The sequence below is a fragment of the Sus scrofa genome, chromosome 15 (assembly GCF_054392235.1).
Source record: "Sus scrofa isolate SSC_HxYL_T2T_F1_AM1 chromosome 15, Sscrofa_HxYL_maternal_Yorkshire_Landrace_v2.0, whole genome shotgun sequence".
Lineage (NCBI taxonomy): Eukaryota > Metazoa > Chordata > Mammalia > Artiodactyla > Suidae > Sus > Sus scrofa.
In genome coordinates this window covers 82,279,904-82,299,852 of record NC_139397.1, presented here as the reverse complement: position 1 = coordinate 82,299,852, position 19,949 = coordinate 82,279,904, and the positions used below count along the sequence as shown (strand labels likewise).

The 19,949-nt window shown below is 35.3% G+C and overlaps 1 protein-coding gene across 15 annotated transcripts in view; it reads right to left on the bottom strand.

Annotated features, from left to right (window-relative positions):
• Positions 1-1,023: 1,023 nt before the first annotated feature.
• The window catches only part of TANK (TRAF family member associated NFKB activator), a 96,540-nt gene continuing 77,614 nt past the window's right edge, over positions 1,024-19,949 (bottom strand). For all 15 annotated transcript variants that reach the window (XM_085001234.1, XM_085001235.1, XM_085001223.1 and 12 more), the window contains 4 exons: positions 12,314-12,387; positions 11,397-11,512; positions 5,314-5,879; positions 1,024-1,875 (listed from right to left, as the gene is read on the bottom strand). In XM_085001234.1, the coding sequence (XP_084857360.1) occupies positions 1,699-1,875; positions 5,314-5,879; positions 11,397-11,457 (804 nt within the window). In that variant the 5' untranslated portion in view covers positions 11,458-11,512; positions 12,314-12,387 and the 3' untranslated portion in view covers positions 1,024-1,698. The remainder of the gene's footprint in view (positions 1,876-5,313; positions 5,880-11,396; positions 11,513-12,313; positions 12,388-19,949) is intronic.

Here is a 19,949-nt window from a genome sequence, read left to right as displayed (position 1 = left end):
AGGTGGGGAAAGGGTGGACTGGAGAAGAGGGCTCAGTGATAGACTTCAATTTGAGTCACTTTCTGGGCCATAATTTCCTTCGGCTGTCAGCAGGCTAGTAGACGTCAACTGTGTGAGAGGAACACTTCCTCACCTAGAAAAAAGGAAGGAAAAAGAATACCCTTTCATGAGATAGGTGCAGTGGTATATTCTGGCTGGTACACGCTGGGAAGTTTTTAATTTTGCGTTTGTGTGTGTGTGTCTGTGTGAAATGAGTGAGAGGGGAGGCTGAGTGGGAGGGCGCTGGGGGGAAGGGAAACGACTTGGTAATTGTCTAGGCATTTCGATTCAGCCCCAGTGGCAGTGAAAGAAAGATGTGCATGCCTCAGAACCCTTCACAGTGAATGCCTAATAATCACTATGTCACCTTGGTGAGGAAGATGTCAATGTGATGTGCTTGGCACCCTGAGAAGTCGAGGCACTAGTCTCATTCTTACACAAGTTAAGACTTTTCACTGTGGCACAGGGGCCTCCTTGCTCCAATTCCCCATCTGAAACCCTCTGGGTTTCTAAAACACTTGCTCCGAAGAGGGCTTAAATTTCTGTTTTGAAAGTTGCAAATCAATGTGTACTTCATAAAATAGAAGCTATGCCTCAAAACATTTTAAAAAATTGGGAGTGGGGTGGGGGGAAGAGAAACCTAAAAGAATCACAGGGAAGAAAAATGAAAGGCAAGTCTGATTTTAACAAAATTCTGCAGCCTTCTGAATTCTGTATTCTCTCTCTTAAATGTCTCCCACTGGTCATCAATCATGATGCAAACAAGGAATTAACAATTTCTCAACAAGAATGTGAACATTTTAATATAAATTAATAAATATGGATAGTCCTTACAGGGTTTTAGATTTGCTCCCATTAAAGACACACGTTTCTTTAGCAAGCGTAGTTTGAAAAATAATTTTAAAATTCAGAGTGACCTACTAGTTGTACTAAAATGTCACCAGATCTGGTATCATCTGTCCATCAGGTTAAAGAACACATGAATTTTATAAATTTCCCAAAAATGTGATTTATTTTATCCAAGAACAAAGAACACATTAATGATCACAACATAAGTAACTTTTTAAATATTTAACTAATTTCATCATGTAGCTATACAAATAGTAAAAATTAAAACAATGTCTATTATTAAAAAAAAACCAGGCACTCAAGTGTTTAAATAATCCTACCGGTGCTTTTATCACTGAGCAACAAATGTCTTGGGTTTGATATTTACTCAGATGTTTATCTTCCCTACAATCATGGGTTTATTCAAAAAGGACACCTATAGCATAAATAATCTAAATTTTAAAATGAAAACAAATGAAAACCCATAAACATTTGACATCACCAAATTCAATAGATCTAGCCAGAAATCCAAGCAATGAGCTTAGATATTTGAAAAAGACATAAATTATTATGCAATTCTGTAAGTCACATATAATTTGGAATTATGGTAATAAACACTGTAAACATGAAGACAACGAACTACAGTTTTTGTACAGAATGATCTTTTAAAAGGTGATAAGAAAGTTACACTATAAGTTTATGAAAAAAGCCAAATACTGTGACACTGGATTTTTCAATAAATGATCTTGAGCTAAGTTTGCAATCAAGTATATAGTATTACAGACCCCAAATTACCACACAGAACTTGATATGTCTGTTTTCCAATGCGTCTTAAGTCTCCACAATAAAGTGTGAATTAAGATGCCGGAGGAAATCCCCCCTGGATGTAATGGATGGTGGGAAAACTGCTTGACAGAATTCACATACTCGAGGTATATGCAGTTCTGAGCCTGTGCCACTTAGTACCGATAAGTCACTGTCTTGATTAGGAAAGGGCTTCCAAACGGGCTGCAGGAAACAAATAAACAAAAACATCTTCTGTTATTTGTATTTAAAATCAACTTGCACTGAATTTCAAATTCAAATATTTTGAATGGGTTATGTGCATATAATATGAAATTCCCTGATATGAAAGCAAATTACCTTTCCATAGGATTAGCATGAGGACATGACTCAATTCTTTTTCATAAAGGGCATAACTTAACTTGGACTAAGAATCACTTAAAATACACATTCATGCACTTTATCCTCACACATTAAAAAATCTTCCAGCTTTGACACTACCATGTTTTAATACCTGTTATTACAATGGCAATAATTTTGGAGCAACAGTCAGTAGTTGAGGCTTTTACAAAATTAAATTCTATCTTTTCTATCTTACATTGAAAACCTTAAGTTATAAGAAATTTATTAATATGGAGCACACTAGACATGATGTGTGTGCACATGCATTTGAATCAATAGCAATTTAAATTTCACTACTTTAAGCAAATACACAATGAAGAAATCATATAAAAATGTTCTAATTTTTGAAAATGCATTTTCTTTAAAGGATGAAACAAATGCTATTGATCAGTTGTTTTTTAAACAAAATCTAACATCATTCAACAAAATCTAACATCCGATGCATTCTTTCGACTTCTTATGTATGCTCCTGTTACAGTGCATAGTTTGGCCTTTTTAACCCTTTCTTGTGGCTAAATAAAGTGAGGTCTGTCAATAGTTGTCCAATTAAAGAATTACAGAAAAGCATAATTCAACAGAACTACCTCCATTATTATAAGCAGCATATACAATTATTATTTTAAAAAAAACCAAAACATCTAGAATGGTAAGAATAAAACATTTAGTTCAAGAATAGGTGCTCAATAAATGTTGACTGGAGTATCTTGTTTTCCTGAAATGCTGTAAACCAAATTTTTGAAATTTGCATTTTTATCTTGACATAGCTAAATTCTGACACTTTGAAGAAAATCGCCTCAAAAAGCCAACTTAGAGACCCCTTTGAGTTCTTATTACTAATATGTTTTTAAAGTAACGGCTCTAATCCAACTCCTGTTACAGCATTAGTTTTCATTCCCTTAACCAATCTCTTTCATCCTAGTTAACCAATCATTACATAAACAGTATATTACTAATTGAAGCATTTGGGTTTCACGACATCACTGTCTTATAAACATTTTACTGGACAGCTGTGTACAGTTGGTGTAAATATACAAAGTCTGTCTAAGCACCAAGATGCATTCAAATATCAGTACAGAGGGCTTATAATAACACTGACTCATTTCTTTTTGTGAGAAGTGGCATTTTATTACAAATAACAGCAATATTTAAAATACATACTCGAAATTTGGGGTAAAATAATTTTCTTTAGAAAAAGCTTTCTTCCACGATAAAAGAAAAGCAGTATTAACTGTGAGCATATAACAGAGTTAACGAGATTTAAATTTTAGTGTTGGCAGTTTTGTTTAAAACGTACAATTTATTAATCTGCACCATTTCATGGGAAATTGATATGGATATAAATAAAAAATTACTGCATTAAAGATACTTTAAGATCTATAAAATTGTAAGAAATAGATTCAGAAGCAATTTAACTTCTAAATTTGAAAGGCAATCTTCTACTGCCAATTTATCTTCAAGGTCCATACTTATCTATCTCTATTAGGAGCTATTCGGTCAGATTTGATCTTTTCATAGAATTCAGTTGGGATCCCAATCACTGACTCAGCAAAAGTAGGAAGAAAAGAAAATCACATAGACTAAAGGTAAACAGATATACTTTAGACTTGACTATGCTAGCTGAATGTATAAAAATGATGTTAACTAGTAATAACTGATATAAAAGTAAAAATTTGAAACATGCAATCAAAATTTCATGTCCTTTTATTATCAAAAACCCAAGAATTTTGTGTTTCTCATAGTAGCTTTATTAAAACAAATAAAACAACAAAAATCCATTTAAGAAATATTCTTTCAATCCTAAACTGTAACATGGCCTTCAAAGCAAACGAATTTCTTTGCCTTTCCTGCCAAAATATCAATTATCTAACCTTATGCCCCATGTCTTGTGACAGCTCAACACCAATTCTCCTGCATTTTTTAAGCTGAATACTTTTCCATTAAGTTGTAATCACATACCAGCTGTTTCCCTTGCTGTAGCATAGAAAGCAAATGCACAATGCAGGGTGCCATCTACTGAAACATGAATGCACACCAGTAAAAGAACAAGCAAGAGATATAATGGAGAAAAAAGTAAAAGTAACAAGCATTAGAACTGATGTACTTCACAGCTCCACAGGAATTCTACTTGCAATAAATGAAATTGTTTAATTTGTTTCATTAATTAGTAACTATAACTGTGATTATGATGTGAAACAAGGTACAGTGTAGAAATAAGTGAGTTCACGATTAAAGCTTATTGTCAGAGATGCCTACTTTTCTTCACTGCTAAAATACACCACAGCTTGACTATTGCCTTCTTTGTGTAATGATTTAAAAATCTATAATCTATAAAAGTACTTATAAAGCCAAAGCATATTAATCAAGTTGTTGGTAGTTTTTTTTTGTAAATTAAGTATCTCAAATTTAATAAATTCTCAAAAGAGAAATCAAATGAATGTTTTCAAGTTATATTAGACAGACACCTGTACCAATCTGTATTTTTTACAAGCTTATGTTTATTGTAGCAATTATATATTTTTCATTTGCCTTCAGGCATTAAAAACCCCTTTTTTTCCAAACCTAAAGAATCGCTCTGTAATAGAACCTGAGTAAACAGGAGGGTAGGGATGGATTGGGGTGGGAGTTGGGGAGAGCTGTAAGTAGTCTGCAAGCTTTAGAAATACTCAAGTTTTTGATTAAAATCATACATATGTAGAGAATATTTTAAAAATATATTAGGCTATGTATAGCACCAGATTAGAAAACAAACCAAAAATCAAACCCTACAGATCTATGTACTGTAAAGCTAAGAATATAAGCAATATTTGAAAGACAGTTCACTTATTTTGAGAAAGAGACATATACAATGTGATTATGTACATGCATTCTTCTAAAGATAAATATGACATACACAAAATTTTGATAAAACCATATCCTTCACAGAATGAAATTTAATAAAGAATTCTATTATAACACTAATGCTGAGTACAAAGCTTTGAATAAAGGACACTAGATATAGTTAAGGTTTATATGTATTTTTAAATGTGCCATAAATTTTCAAGTATTTTATAACAGAACTTCACTATATATCTTTTATAATTTCATGTCATTTATTATAGGACTTGGGTCTTTTTTTTTTTTTTTTTTTTTAACTGAAAGCTTAACTTTGGCTAATCATTAGTTTAAAAAAAATGTATGATAACCTGAAAGAGATGCATATCAGTGCATGCATGGCAAAATGTGTGTTCACACATAATATATTTGTTAATGCAAAACAGTTACCTGCTCTGGTCCTCGGATAGCTTCTCCTGGGGAATTGAGTGAAGGAAAAGGTGCATCAGACCGGTCCTGAAGTGGGAATGTATTTACATATAATGCATTATGGTCTCCAGGTGACAAACACAAAGCTCTATCCGGAGCTGTCCTGATACAAGTATTTACATGATTTGAGGGTTTTGTTTTGTCAGTTGTTTTAAGGTTTTGTATAGCTGAAGCTATGGAGTCAATCCCCTCAATTTCTGTTTTAACAAAGTTTCCCGGGTTGTCTCTGGGCTCCATATTAAATTTATCCTGGCATACAGCCTCAGATGTGGCAGGACCAAGGACAGTGGGTCTTTCTGGAGTGCTGTGTAAGAAAGCAGAGTCACTGTCTGTAGGTGGAAACTTGACATTGAATTTAGAAAGTGATTCAAAAGAGGTATCTTCCTCATCTTGGCCCAATCCTCTTGGTGTGACAGATGTGACGCACGGTGCACCTCTATTTATATCATCTTTAGCCTGAGGCTTAAACAGCACTTCTTGTTTATCTGTTTTATCCGTACACTGTACAGGCACAGAGCACTGTGTCTCTGCAGGGAAAAAGACACAAAAGGAAAACAGTTGCATTTCAATCATTCTTAAAAATCTGAATGTTCAATTAGCTTTGGATAGATGAGTATTATTTTTTTCTATTGGTGTTTATAGCAACTGAAGACAACCGGAATTCTTTGCATTCGCTACCATCTTACACGGAAACATTAGCAGTTTCTGCATCGGGTGAATTGGTGAATTGGAACACAGCTTATTAGTCACAGTTTAACTACTTTGTCTTTTCTTAGGTCTTGTGCTATAAGCTTTATGTCTTGTTCACAGTTACACTGCTCTACACTTAAAAAACATTTACTTGTAGTGTATGTATACTTTTAAACATTTTGTCAGTAATGGAAACTGCACCAGTAATGGAAACTGCACCGTATATATATATATATATATATATATACATATACATATAGGCATACACACACACACACACACAGGTTAAGAATCTATAGGAATTAGGTCATTTACTCCCAATATCTTTGTGTGACAAAGCAGATCGCCAATCAGCTTAGCCATTGTCTACTCTCAATAATCTATGTGAAGGAGTGTGGTGGTGGGTGTTGGGAGAGAGAAGACTGTGGAGGCAGAAGAAGATTTTAAGATGTTCAGAAAACCATATGTGAATATATGATTTTTCTCATTAAAAAAAAAGGCTTTGTTGATAACAGGTAGATACCAGGACCTCCAATGCTCATTAATCTAGAAGCTACTTATCCAACAAATTCAGCTCTCTAGGACATAGAGAAAGTAAGTAAACAGTATTTTTGAGGAGTCAGACTTAAGAACCACAAGACCTACAGATGATTTTTTGCTCTTATTCTCATTTTAATCTAACAAGCTTGGTGATGCCTTCCTAGTTCAGAGCTGATTAGAAGCAACAAACAACAAGGTAAAAGGATATGAGTTGTTGAAAACAGATATCAGTAAGAGCTGAAAGCATGAAGAAGACAAGAAAAATAAGAAAGCAGATATAAGAACTTGGAAAACACTAGTTTCGTGTAGGGCAAATAAGGGCTACTTTTTTCAAGGCAAACAATGGTCACTGATGATACCAAGACATTAGAAAAAGCTAAATTATGCTCCACATTGTTTCTTCAAGAAGGCAGTGAGGTTGCTGGTTGGTAATGTGTATATTTTGTCATTAAACTGACAAATGGTAAACATTTTTTTGAAAATTAGCACTTTAAAAAGGTCATCATTGGTGAAGCTGTACATTAACCAATGATGCTGATTTAAGCAGACAAGGTATACAGAGCACCACACACAGTGTCTGTCCAGGTTAGTAGGCACTTAACAAATGTCAGTTCTTTTCCCTTCCTCTGGGCTTTGCAATCTCATGACACCTTTCTCTCTTTTGTCATAGAACATTCCAATACAAGATGTTTTCTGTTTGGACATGATTACAGTACAATGCAAACAGCTTTTTTGGTTCACCCTGTTATATATCTACTGCCTCTCTTTAGTACATACCATCTTCTCTTATTGGATTATTACAGCAGCCTTTGAACTGCTTCCTTGCCACTAAATTTCTTTCATATCCGCTCTATTAGACAATAGAGTGGTTTTCAACCACTGCTTTCCCCCGACCCTGCCTTAGTTTTTCTAAAGTATAAATTGTTAATAAATGTTACTTTCCTAATAAAACCTTTTCATGGCTCTCCAAGACCTTTAGCCCTAAAACTCATGTAAAACTGTTCATGCTTGGCCCTTGATCATCTCTCCATGCTCTCCTCTTTCACCATACCTGTTCTACTCCTTACTGCAGCTATAATGGATTTGGTACAGCTGTCCAAATAACCATGCTTTCTTACCTGTGGGCCTTTGCACATGCTATGCAGACTGCCCGAACCATTCCCTTCCATTACTCTTTGCCTGACTTTCATCAGTCCTTCACTTCTTGGCTTAGATATTAATTTCTCTGGATGCTTTCTCTGGCTTCCCAAGACTGGTTTAGGCAGGACTCTTGGGTGCCCTAAGGACTAAGCATTCAGCATTGCAACATTCCCTTCCATTACTCTTTGCCTGACTCTCATCTGTCCTTCACTTCTTGGCTTAGATATTAATTTCTCTGGATGCTTTCTCTGGCTTCCCAAGACTGGTTTAGGCAGGACTCTTGGGTGCCCTAAGGACTAAGCATTCAGCATTGCATTTGCGAACATAGTTTCCTCCCATTAAGAGTAGATTTCTTGAGGTCCTAAACTATATTTTGTTTCCCACTTATCTCCAGTGTTCTTCTCAGTGCCTGCACACAGTATGTCCTCAATAAATGCATTATGAATGACTATGCATTCTTTTTCCCACAGAGCCTAGTACAGTCATCTATATTTATTAGCTGATCTGTCTGTGACTAGGAGTGGTACAGTAATTGAAACCAAAATCAACTGTCTAGCAGGCTTTCTTTGTCCTCTGAGGTTCTTAAAGTCCATTAACTCTCAAATAGTTGTTTTTCCTTGTAGTAGATTTAAGGGTGGCAGGATATTCTAGGAAACAGTAGTTTCTTTGTAGATTACAATTACTAATTGCAAATAACAAATCAGGAAAACCAACCGTTGAGGTAACCAAATTCTCTAACACCCGAGGAGGAAACACTTATCAAAATGTTCTCAATAGGAGAAGAGGGTGAATGCTAAGAATCTGCTGCTGCTGCTAATAACAACCATTAACATTAATAGCACTTCTACGTGCCACACACTTATAATCATTTAATATTTAAAATCATCGCCTGGTAGGCACTATATTATCCTCACTTTACATGTGAAAAAATTGAGACATGGAGGGGTTAATTCCAAGGCTGCACAGCTAATGAATGAATGGTACATCTACAATTGGAACCCAGGCAGCCTAACTCTAGAGCCTGTGCTCTAAACCGTTATGCTAAATGGAACATGCTGATTTCTACGTTATAGAGAAGAGTCTCTAAAATGACAGAAATGTGCTTTGAATTTCTTTTCCAGTAGTAGATTGATCCCCCTTATGAACAAAATATGGAAAACCCAAACAGGTATAATAAAGCATATATTTTCTGTCAATATAGCTAGATGGTATACCTCAGTACATTAAAACAATCTTCTGAATTAATCTCCTCAAGCAATGAGTTACTATTTAGACTACTTCTCAGCTTAATTACCTTGTGTATTGACAGAAGAAAAAGATATGATGGTTGTTTTAACCTCTAATCCTATATCCTTCCCTCTTGATCTCCACTGAAATATGACCCTGCTTTATGGACCAAACAGTACCTTTTTTGAAGTGACATTTGTTTAATATGTACTTTCTCTTTATCCTTTCTCAAGGCTATATGTGAATGAAAAGAATAAAAATAACAAGGAAATGTACAATTTTACTAACTCAGCAACTCATGAATTATATCCATTTACCTACAAGTAAAAAATAAAATTTTAACAAAAAACATAGGGGATAATAATGTTAAATATACTCTTTCCAGCTGTATTGTGCAAATCACATTTAAAACAGTTCCTTCAGAGGTTACCGCTGTGGCACAATGAGTTAAGAATATGACATTGCCACATTCGATCCCTGGCCCAGAACTTCCATATGCTGTGGTGTGGTCATAAACAAAAAAATAGTTTCTTTATATCTGTATTCAGTGTAAAGTTCACCTCTAAAAAACCTAAGTAGGCATCCTTTTCCAAAATTCTTTTCTTTCTTCCCCTTTGATCTACCATTGTTAGAAGCATAATATTTGATATTTTCGTTGGTTTAGACCTAGTAAAACTTTATGGGATATGTAGCACAAAAGACCTAAAACATTTCAAGAATAATGTTGTATTTATTATTTGTGACACAGTAAATATAAAACATAAGAATAATGCTAGGAAGCAGTTTTAGTGGGGAAGAAATTGAAATTAAACACTTAGTATTCTACTTGACAGATATATACTCAGATTTAGACCTGTGCAATTTAAAAATGGTCAAAGTATTAAGCCATTGATAATGGGGTAGGTTCTCTGTGTAGCAATGAATATGTCACCATTACAATGTTTTGATAATATGCTGTTCAAAAAACCATGTTTATGAATTCTAGGTATTATGTCTCTATAGCTAGTAGATTTTAAATAGAAATAATTATTTTACTTAAGTATCTAGTGTCTTTAGCCTGAACAAAAGATTAATTTCTCATGAAAATGATAAAAATTAAGGTAGAAAAATTAGCGTTCTCTTGGGGGAAGTAGAGGGAAGGAAGAGGAAGAAATAAATTATGTTTGTCTGCAAAGATTACTCTGCTTCTCCAACACACATTGGTACCTTTTCTGAAAATAAAATGGTCGTAGTAAGCAAAAAGTGAATTTACACTATAAGATGATTTTTAAATAGCCTAGCTATAAGAGCTCTAAGAAACAGAAAGTGATCTTTAATTAAAGGAGTGTTAGTCAGTACTACTGCAACATCTTTCGGAGTGAAAACTGTAAATCACATCTCTTGGGAATTGTATGCAGAATATCTCAAATCACAAGGGTAAATGAGAATTTATCATTATAACTGATCTGTTCACCTTCCTTTTGTTTACGGAAGTGCTTGGTAGCCAGATTCAACCCCAGTATTTTGCTATCATATCAAACTACTAAGCAAACATCAGGAAGCCAATGTGGGGTTTTAGGGAAGGGTGGGACTTTTGAAAAAACACTCTGCAACATATCTATAAAACGGATATTCCTTTTAAGTTATATATATATACATTTATTTTATTTTATTTTATTTTTTGTCTTTTTGCCATTTCTTGGGCCACTCTCACAGCATCTGGAGGTTCCCAGGCTAGGGGTCGAATCGAAGCCGTAGCCACCGGCCTACGCCAGAGCCACAGCAATGCGGGATCCGAGCCGTGTCTGCAACCTACACCACAGCTCAGGGCCACGCTGAATCATTAACCCACTGAGCAAGGCCAGGGATCGAACCCACAACCTCATGGTTCCTAGTTGGATTTGTTAACCGCTGAGCCACGATGAGAACTCCTTAAGTTATATTTTATACTAAATTTGTACTTTGTGCCTCTAACAGAACTGGCCTCATGAAATGTGAAATTTTTATTTCTCAAACCAAATTACAAGAATCTATCCATGGTGTCCAATTAACTTGCAGGAAGAAGCTAAAACAAACCCAATATAATTTTACTTAGGTTATATATGGTAGTGCAGCTTCAGAGTTGCTTACCAATGAATCAATTAATGTTTAATAAGACCACAAATAGCAACTGAAGACTTTGAGAGATCTATCCTATATTCATTTTTCCAAGTGGGATCTCTCATTATGATGATTAGTAATAATGTCATTCAATTCAATCTATATAGTGCCATACAAAATAAAGAGGGAAAAGGTCAGTAATTACATAATGTAGTACATTACAGAATTTAAACAGTACTTACCTGTTACAAGTGGTGAGAGGCACAGGTTACAGATCCTCAGAACTTAATAGAAATATTTTTACAATAAAAAATAAATCAATTACAACCAATAAAATTAATATTACTGTACATTAAATCAAACCTTACCAGCTGCAGTGTCTGCTACATTAAGTTTGCTTAAGTGGTCTTTTTGTGCTTTTGCTAGCATGCGTATTCTATGAAATTCTTCTTTCAGATCCCAGAAAGTCTTCTCTACATAACCCCTAAAAATAAATCAGTATTTTAAAATGTAAGGCCATAGCTTCAAATTTTAAAAACCATGATTAAATATACATAGCACTTTTTATTTTTAAAATTTTTATTTATTTTGTCCAGGCCTGCAGCATGTGTGGAAATTCCTGAGCCAGGGATCGAACTTGTGCCACAGCTGTGACCCAAGCCACTGCAGTGACAACGGCAGATCCTTAACCTGCTGTGCCACAAAAGAACTACATAGCACCTTTTAATGCAGCACAATGTAGTTACTGAAAGGTTAAAGTTTAAAAAAAAATCATTTATAATTCCTAGAAAATGTTTCCTAAAACAACTTTAATATTTGGAGAGCCAGGCACAAAGTAAGTGATAAATTAAAGTTCTAATACATAAATGTAGTGCAGACTAGCATATCTACTTATTCATATATCACACTTATGCTGGATGTCTCATTCTTACATTAGAAATTTCAGTGTATTGACTTTTTGTCCTCTGTAAATATCTTACATGGAAGAAAATGAAATATTCCTCACTTTGACAAGGTTAACATTAAGATACATCCATATAAAAAAATGTGGCCATAACACTTGTCCTACTAAAATATGAGAACTTCAGAGAATTCAGTTTTTAGACCCATCTCTGCTATTCATTGAATGATTTATTTAGGTCATTTTAGCAGAGAGGAAACTTGAGTTGGTCTCTTCTAGTTTTAAAAGGCTGCTTTTCTCTTACAATTGCTAAAATTTAAAAATATGTACATTAAAATATATTTCAATATTTGTAGAGTTAGAAAAAAAGGGGTACATTACTACCTTTCATGGAATAAAGGAATGCCAAGACTCCCTGGTACAGTTTCTTTTCTTGAGGAAATCTCTTGTCTTCTTACCTTAAAGATATAAAATGATTACCACTTTAAACTGCTTCTAAACTCAAATAAGAAAGGGCTAATAGGAGTTCCCGTCGTGGCGCAGTGGTTAACGAATCCGACTAGGAACCATGAGGTTGCGGGTTCGGTCCCTGCCCTTGCTCAGTGGGTTAACGATCCGGTGTTGCCGTGAGCTGTGGTGTAGGTTGCAGACGAGGCTCGGATCCCGCGTTGCTGTGGCTCTGGCGTAGGCCGGTGGCTACAGCTCCGATTCAACCCCTAGCCTGGGAACCTCCATATGCCGCGGGAGCGGCCCAAGAAATAGCAACAACAACAACAACAAAAAGACAAAAAGACAAAAAAAAAAAAAAAAAAAAAGAAAGGGCTAATAGAACACAATGGAAAATTTATCTGCTTCATTGAAAAATAGGTTTAGTTAGCTTATATTTATACACACACACATGAAAAATAGGTTTAGTTAGCTTATATTTATACACACACATGTATACACATGTATAAAGTACTAATATATATATATAGTACTATATATATATATATATATATATACACACACACACACACACACACACATTTTTTTTGGCCATGCCCATGGCACATAGAAGTTTCTTAGCCAGGGATCCAACCCAGACCACAGCAGTGACAATGCTGAATCCTTAGCCACTAGACCACCAGGAAACTCCTACAATGGACTTTTTAATTAATTAACATTATTTTATGACCAACCTCTGGCACATGTTAATTTCCTGGGTTGGGGGCTGAACTGAAGCTGCAGCTTGCAGCAACTCCAGATCCTTAAACCACTGAGAGAGGCCAGGGATTGAACCTATATCCTCACAGATACCATGTTGGGTTCTTAACCCACTGAGCTACAAAAGGAACTCTTTTTTAATTTTTTTTTTTAAAGGAGAACGTTCAGGGAAAAAGGAAAATGAAGGTAGAAAAATAAGATGAAGACATGAGTATTTCTGGTGACTTCTTCAATTACTATTTGCAGTACTGATAATTCAAGAAATTTCCTCAAATACATATATTGATCAAATTGCCACTCTAATCACCAAGCATCTGCCATGATTAGAAACTTGAGGGAAAAAAAAATCCCTCTGTTCACTTCTTTTCCATTATTGGCTAAATATTTAAATCGATCTTTGTATTTTGTTATAGATTCTTTGCTGAGAAATGCAGCTGAATCAGAGGAATAAAGAAAATCAAGTTACAGCTCCTTAGCATTTAACAAGCATTTTAAAGATAGTACAATTATGTATTTAAGCTGCTTTAACACAAGTTCTTGCCTTTCACTCCCACCCTGTGGCTTCAACCGGTATTACATTTATCTGACAGTCAACATGAAAGAACATGTAATAATCTACTGTGCAGTTTAGATTTCAAAAAGAACTTCAATAATACCTAGAGAACTTTGTGTAGCTTTTAAAGCTACAAATTGATAAATTCAAATATTTGAAGAAGTTCTAATATTGTTCAATCATAAATGATAATTCTACCATAGATTATAATTGTAATTATAACTTAACCATAGATTATAATTTATAAATTTTATTACATAAAACTGTGTAGGTCTTATCTAAGTTCAAATTCAAACCAGTGTTTGACTTAGGTGACTTTCAGATTTTATTCAATTAAGGTCAATACAGCTATTTTTAAAATGGATGATTTTATTCACTGTTTCTTATCTGAGTACACCACCCCTAAAAATCTTGCTTTTTTAAAAGGTTCTTTCAATTTCTTAGGAGTCTAGTTTGTTCTTCAGGTTTTCCCTAAACCAGGATTCAAGGCTCTAGTTTGTTTCTCTTAAAATTAGTTATCTTCTCCAATTTTTTTCAGTTTACTGCTACTATTCCAGCTTTTTCTAAACATTAGCATTTGCTTAACATCTCTAAAATAGTGTTATCATTAGTAGAATATAATCTTGGCAACCAAAACAGTTTTTTTATTTTATGTATTATGTTGTCGGTTTGAGCTAAAATAAAGATCATTTGCTGCTGCACATTTCTTTTTTTTTTTTTGGTCTTTTTGCTATTTCTTTGGGCCGCTCCCGCGGCATATAGAGGTTCCCAGGCTAGGGGTCGAATCGGAGCTGTAGCCACCGGCCTATGCCAGAGCCACAGCAACGCGGTCCGCAACCTATACCACAGCTCACGGCAACGCCGGATCGTTAACCCACTGAGCAAGGGCAGGGACCGAACCCGCAACCTCATGGTTCCGAGTCGGATTCGTTAACCACTGCGCCACGACGGGAACTCCTGCTGCTGCATATTTCTTGTCTGACAAACATTTACGCCGTGTCTTCTTCTGGATTAAAATTGATTTTTAAGCTTTATAAAAGCAATCATATCAGAAGATACTTTCACATTCGAAATTTGTTTTTAAAAATGTTAGGCAAGGTTGTTCTTTAGTGCTATGTGCAATTAGAATACTCAATGGATTTTAGTTTTTTAATTTATTATTTATTTATTTGGCCTTTTTGTCTTTTCTAGGGCCACTCCCGTGGCATATGGAGGTTCCCAGGCTAGAGGTCTAGTTGGAGTTGTAGCCAATGGCCTATGCCATAGCCACAGCAATGCCAGCTTCGAGCCACGTCTGCGACCTACACCACAGCTCATGGCAATGCCAGATCCTTAACCCACTGATCCCTTAATCCAGGGATTGAACCTGCAACCTCATGGTTCCTAGTTGGATTCGTTAACCACTGTGTCATGACGGGAACTCCCATTCAATGGATTTTAGTGTGGACTAGGAAAAAGTCAACATTTTAAAGCTAAGCAACATTTAGGAAGCTACAACTATGAAAACAAACTCTTAGGTTATATTATATTTATATCAATAGCAACAAAATCAGAGAAGATGTGACAATTTAAGATAGTAAATAACAAAACAAGTGATTAATTAAATGGAATGATTAGTTTCTTTTAAGAAATTCTCAACATGAAAAAAAATTTTATTAGGAGCTAGAAAGAACCAAAAATAAGTGCTCTGTAATTTTAGCCTGAAAACAAAGATATAACTACAGGGAGTAGTAATGAAGACTATTCCAGTTTTCTAAATACTGATTTTGACAAAAAATAGAAATGACTGGTTCTACAGTTAAAGAAATCTAAAAACTCAGGTGAGGGCGAGAAGAAAGAGGTGAAGGAGGAGTTCCCGTCATGGTCCAGTGGTCAATCAATCCGACTAAGAACCATGAGGTTTCGGGTTCAATCCCTGGCCTTGCTCAGTGGGTTAAGGATCTGGTGTTGCCGTGAGCTGTGCAGTGTAGGTCGCAGATGCGGCTCGGATCTGGTGTTGCCGTGGCTCTGGCACAGGCCAGCGGCTACGGCTCCGATTGGACCCCTAGCCTGGGAACCTCCATATGCCGTGGGAATGGCAAAAAGACCAAAAAAAAAAAAAAAAAAGGGGGAAGGAAAAGGTAGAAAAAGAAAAATAAATTTTTGTTTGACCTACCACAATAACTGGTGTTGACTTACTTCTGTGATGTTTAGATTTGATAACTGGTATGGGGGAATGTATCTTGAAAAGATTCCTTGGCTCAATTGATGGGGGTATGCCAACGAAGTATCTAAATGAAGGTCTTCAAGCTTCTTTGGGGTGAGGAATAGCTCTGCTTAAAATTTTTGTTATTATTATTGTTGAAGAAAATCATTACTGAGTGTACTAAGCAATGTACTGTACTTTTGCACCAAGTAAATCTATTCCAAATGAAAGTTTTACACCCCTTCATCCCAAGAAAAAATTTCAAAAGAGACCATAATATGTCAGTTCAAAAAAAAAAGGTGGGGGGGAATTCTCTGACAGACATTTTAAAGTAGAGTTTTATCCAGAGTAGGTGTAGAATGTTATTATTTTCCATTGTGGCAATTTGACACAACTTTCTGAAAATGATGTTTTTTTTCCCCAAAGGATTTAAGATAAGTATAGTCAATAGCAACTCCAACACTTTCCCCAGAAACTCACTTTCTTTTAAATGCTAAATTATCTTACCTAATGAAGATTACAGTTTGTTGAGCATCCCAAAAAATAAGTAAATATTAGAAGACAGAACTTATATTTTCCTATTTTCAAATATTATCCAGGTGGACCCTGCACCACAGGAAGTTGAAGTTATTGCAACTTCAAATAAGAAAGCAAGAGAACTCTGAATATTTTATTTTAGGAGATTTTAAACATTAAATCATTCAACAAACGAATTTATTTTGAGGTACTAAAACTTAAAATACTTAACATTATAAACTGTTCCAAGTACTAGTTTGGAAATGGCGAACTTGTGGAATGAATACTGAAATAAGAGTTTTACACGTCGTATTTTTCATTTACACTTCCAGTATGGCACTGGAGAAGTCATTCAACTAAATCATTAAGATAAACCCATTTGAAACAGTTGGAAGACGTTGTGAAATGATTCCTTAAATTTCCTCTTATGTAAATTGGGAGAATTTGTTTTAGTGTAAATCAATTTAAGCTTTTCATAGATGCGTATTATATAAAAAAATGTTCTGTTCAAGGCCTAGTTGAATATGTAATGATATTTAAGAAGGAGAAAAAAACAAAAAGTGGCTAATATTTCATTAGTCCAAAACTTTCTTACTCTTACTGCAAAAACAATGGTAAATTTTTTTTTTTTTGTCTTTTTGCCTTTTCTAGGGCCACTCCTGCGGCATATGGAGCTTCCCATGCTAGGGTTGGAATCGGAGCTGTAGCCACCGGCCTACACCACAGCCACAGCAACATGGGATCCAAACCGCATCTGCGACCTACACCACAGTTCACGGCAATGCCGGATCCTTAACCCACTGAGCAAGGCCAGGGACCGAACCCGCAACCTCACGGTTCCTAGTCAGATTTGTTAACCACTGAGCCACGAAGGGAACTCTGGGAAATGATTTTGTGTTGGAATCTAAAAGCTGTTAGATATCAACATTTCTAAGAAAGAAATGTACATTTTCCCCAATGCCTGCCTTTTTAATATTTGCTACTAAAAATGAAAGTACTTTGTTCATTTTATAAATCCACATGAGAAATACAGAAATGATTCACAATAGCCAAGAAACTAATTCAATCTAAATGTCCATTGATGGATTAGTTGATAATGAAAATGTGATATATACGCAATAGAATATTGTATGTGTGTGTGAATAATCAGCCTTGAAAAAGGAGGAAATCATGGAGTTCCCTGGTGGTCTAGTGGTTAAAAACTTGGTGTTGTCACTGCTGTGGCTTGGGTTTGAACCCTGGCCAGAAACTTCTGCATGCTGCAGGTGCAGCCAAAAAAAAAGGGGGTGGGGGAATAAAAAGACAGAAATCCTGTCATTTGAGACAATATGGATGAACCAGGAGGACAATATGTAAAATAAGATAAGGCAAGCACAGAAAAACAAATACAGCGTGATCTCACTTATATGTGGCACCTAAAAAAAGTTTAACTCATAGAAGCAGAGCGGAATGGTGATTGCTAGAGTTCCTGTTGTGGCTCAGCAGGTTAAGAATCCAACTAGTATCCATGAGGATGTGGGTTCCATCCCTGGCCTCGCTCACTGGGTTAAGGATCTGGTGTTGCTGTAAGTTGTGGTGTAGGTTGCAAATGAGGCTTGGATCTACTGTTGCTGTGGCTTTGGCATAGGCCGGCAACTGCAGCTCTGATTCAACCCCTAGCCTGGGAACTTCCATATGCCACAAGTGTAGCCCTAAAAAAAGATAAAAAAAAAAAAAAAAAAAAAAAAAAAAAAAAAAAAAAAAAAGAATGGTAGTTGCCAGGATTTGGGGGAGAGGAAATGGGGAGATGCTGGTCAAAGAGTACAAAGTTTCAGTCATGCAGGACAGATAAGTTCTGGAGGTCTAACGTATAGCATGGCAACTATAGTTAATACTCCTATATTGTATATTTGAAATTTGAACATTTTAGAGTTTAAATCTTAAATGTTTTCACTACAATAAAAAAGAAAAATAACTGTGAAGTTATGGCTATGTTAATTAGATTGACTATGGTAATCATTTCATAATGTATGCACATGTCAAAACATCATGTTGTATATACTGTAAATATATATAATTTTTATTTGTCAACTTATAACTCCATAAAGCTAGGGGAAAAGAAATGCAATAAAAAATTTTAATCAGAATCATGTTTTTTTCTTAAAGATTTTAAGCAACTAAAGTCAGCAAAATTAAATTGAGTTACAGAACTTTTAAAGGTAATTCAATTCAAACTCATTAACACCTATAGGTATATCTCTCATATGGAAGGAATCTAAACTTTAAAAGTCTCATACTGAATAAAGGGTTAAGTTTTCAAGGGTACGTATTTGAATTATAGCAATGACTATGACGTTATTCCAGTTTTCACATCAAAAATTCCCTCTAAAATTCATTTATCACTTAGATTTTTTAATTTAATTTATTTATTTGGTCTTTTTTCGTCTTTTCTAGGGCTGCATCCATGGCATATGGAGGTTCCCAGGCTAGGGGTCTTATTGGAGCTGTAGCCACCAGCCTACACCACAGCCACAGCAAAGCCAGATCCCAGCCACATCTGCGACCTACACCACAGCTCACAGCAACGCTGGATCCTTAACCCACTGAGTGAGGCCAGGGATCGAACCCGAAACCTCATGGTTCCTAGTCGGATTCATTTCTGCTGCACCATGACGGGAACTCCTCTCTTAGATTTTTAAAACTAAGAATGAAATGTTAAAAGAGAAACTAAGGTTAAATTTACCAGATTTCCTTTTTCTTTTCTTTCTTTCCTTTTTTTTTTTTTTTTTTTTGGCCACACCTACAGCATATGGAAGGTCCCAGGCCAGGGATCAAATCCAAATCAGAGGCACAGCAACTCTGGATCCCTAACAATCTGCTGCACCACAGTGGAAACTCCGAATTTACCAGTTTTAGAGATATAAGTTATGGTGAAGTCAAGCACTAAATATGGCTGAATTACGGAGAAAATGAGAAAAGGGCAGAGAAAGGGAAGGGAAGAGATGAAGGTAGTAATAGGAATAGAAAAAAATTACAAGAGGCTTGATAAGAATATAAAAGCATAGTAAGTCTGAGGACAAAAGTAATTTTAAGAACTACAAGGAAATTGTATTTATTTGTATCTCACTTATGGCCATGTGAAATATATGGTTCTCTCACTCTCAATAACTGAAAATTCAGAAAGGCAGGAGCACAAATCCTAGGAGCCTTGCCTGTTCCACATGATGCAGTGTGCTAGGCAAATCCACTGCCAGTGTGGGAACAATTCCAGGGCAAAATGGGATCCATCCCAGAGTTTTGAAGGAAGTGGTAAGAAAATAAACAATATAAAAATAAAATTAAATATCCAAATTACTTCCAAGTTCTTTACAGGGTTCTTGTTTAATGTAAATCCCAAAAAACTTCTATCAATTCAATGTTATAATAAAACATTAAAAAAATGTTCAAAACTTTACTGAAAAATAATTACTGTAATTTCAATTCTATGAATTTTGAAGCAGAATGAGATTAATACTTTCCTACTGCCTTTTTAGTCTTTCACTTTGTATTAGGTTCCTTGTATATATATATATATATATATC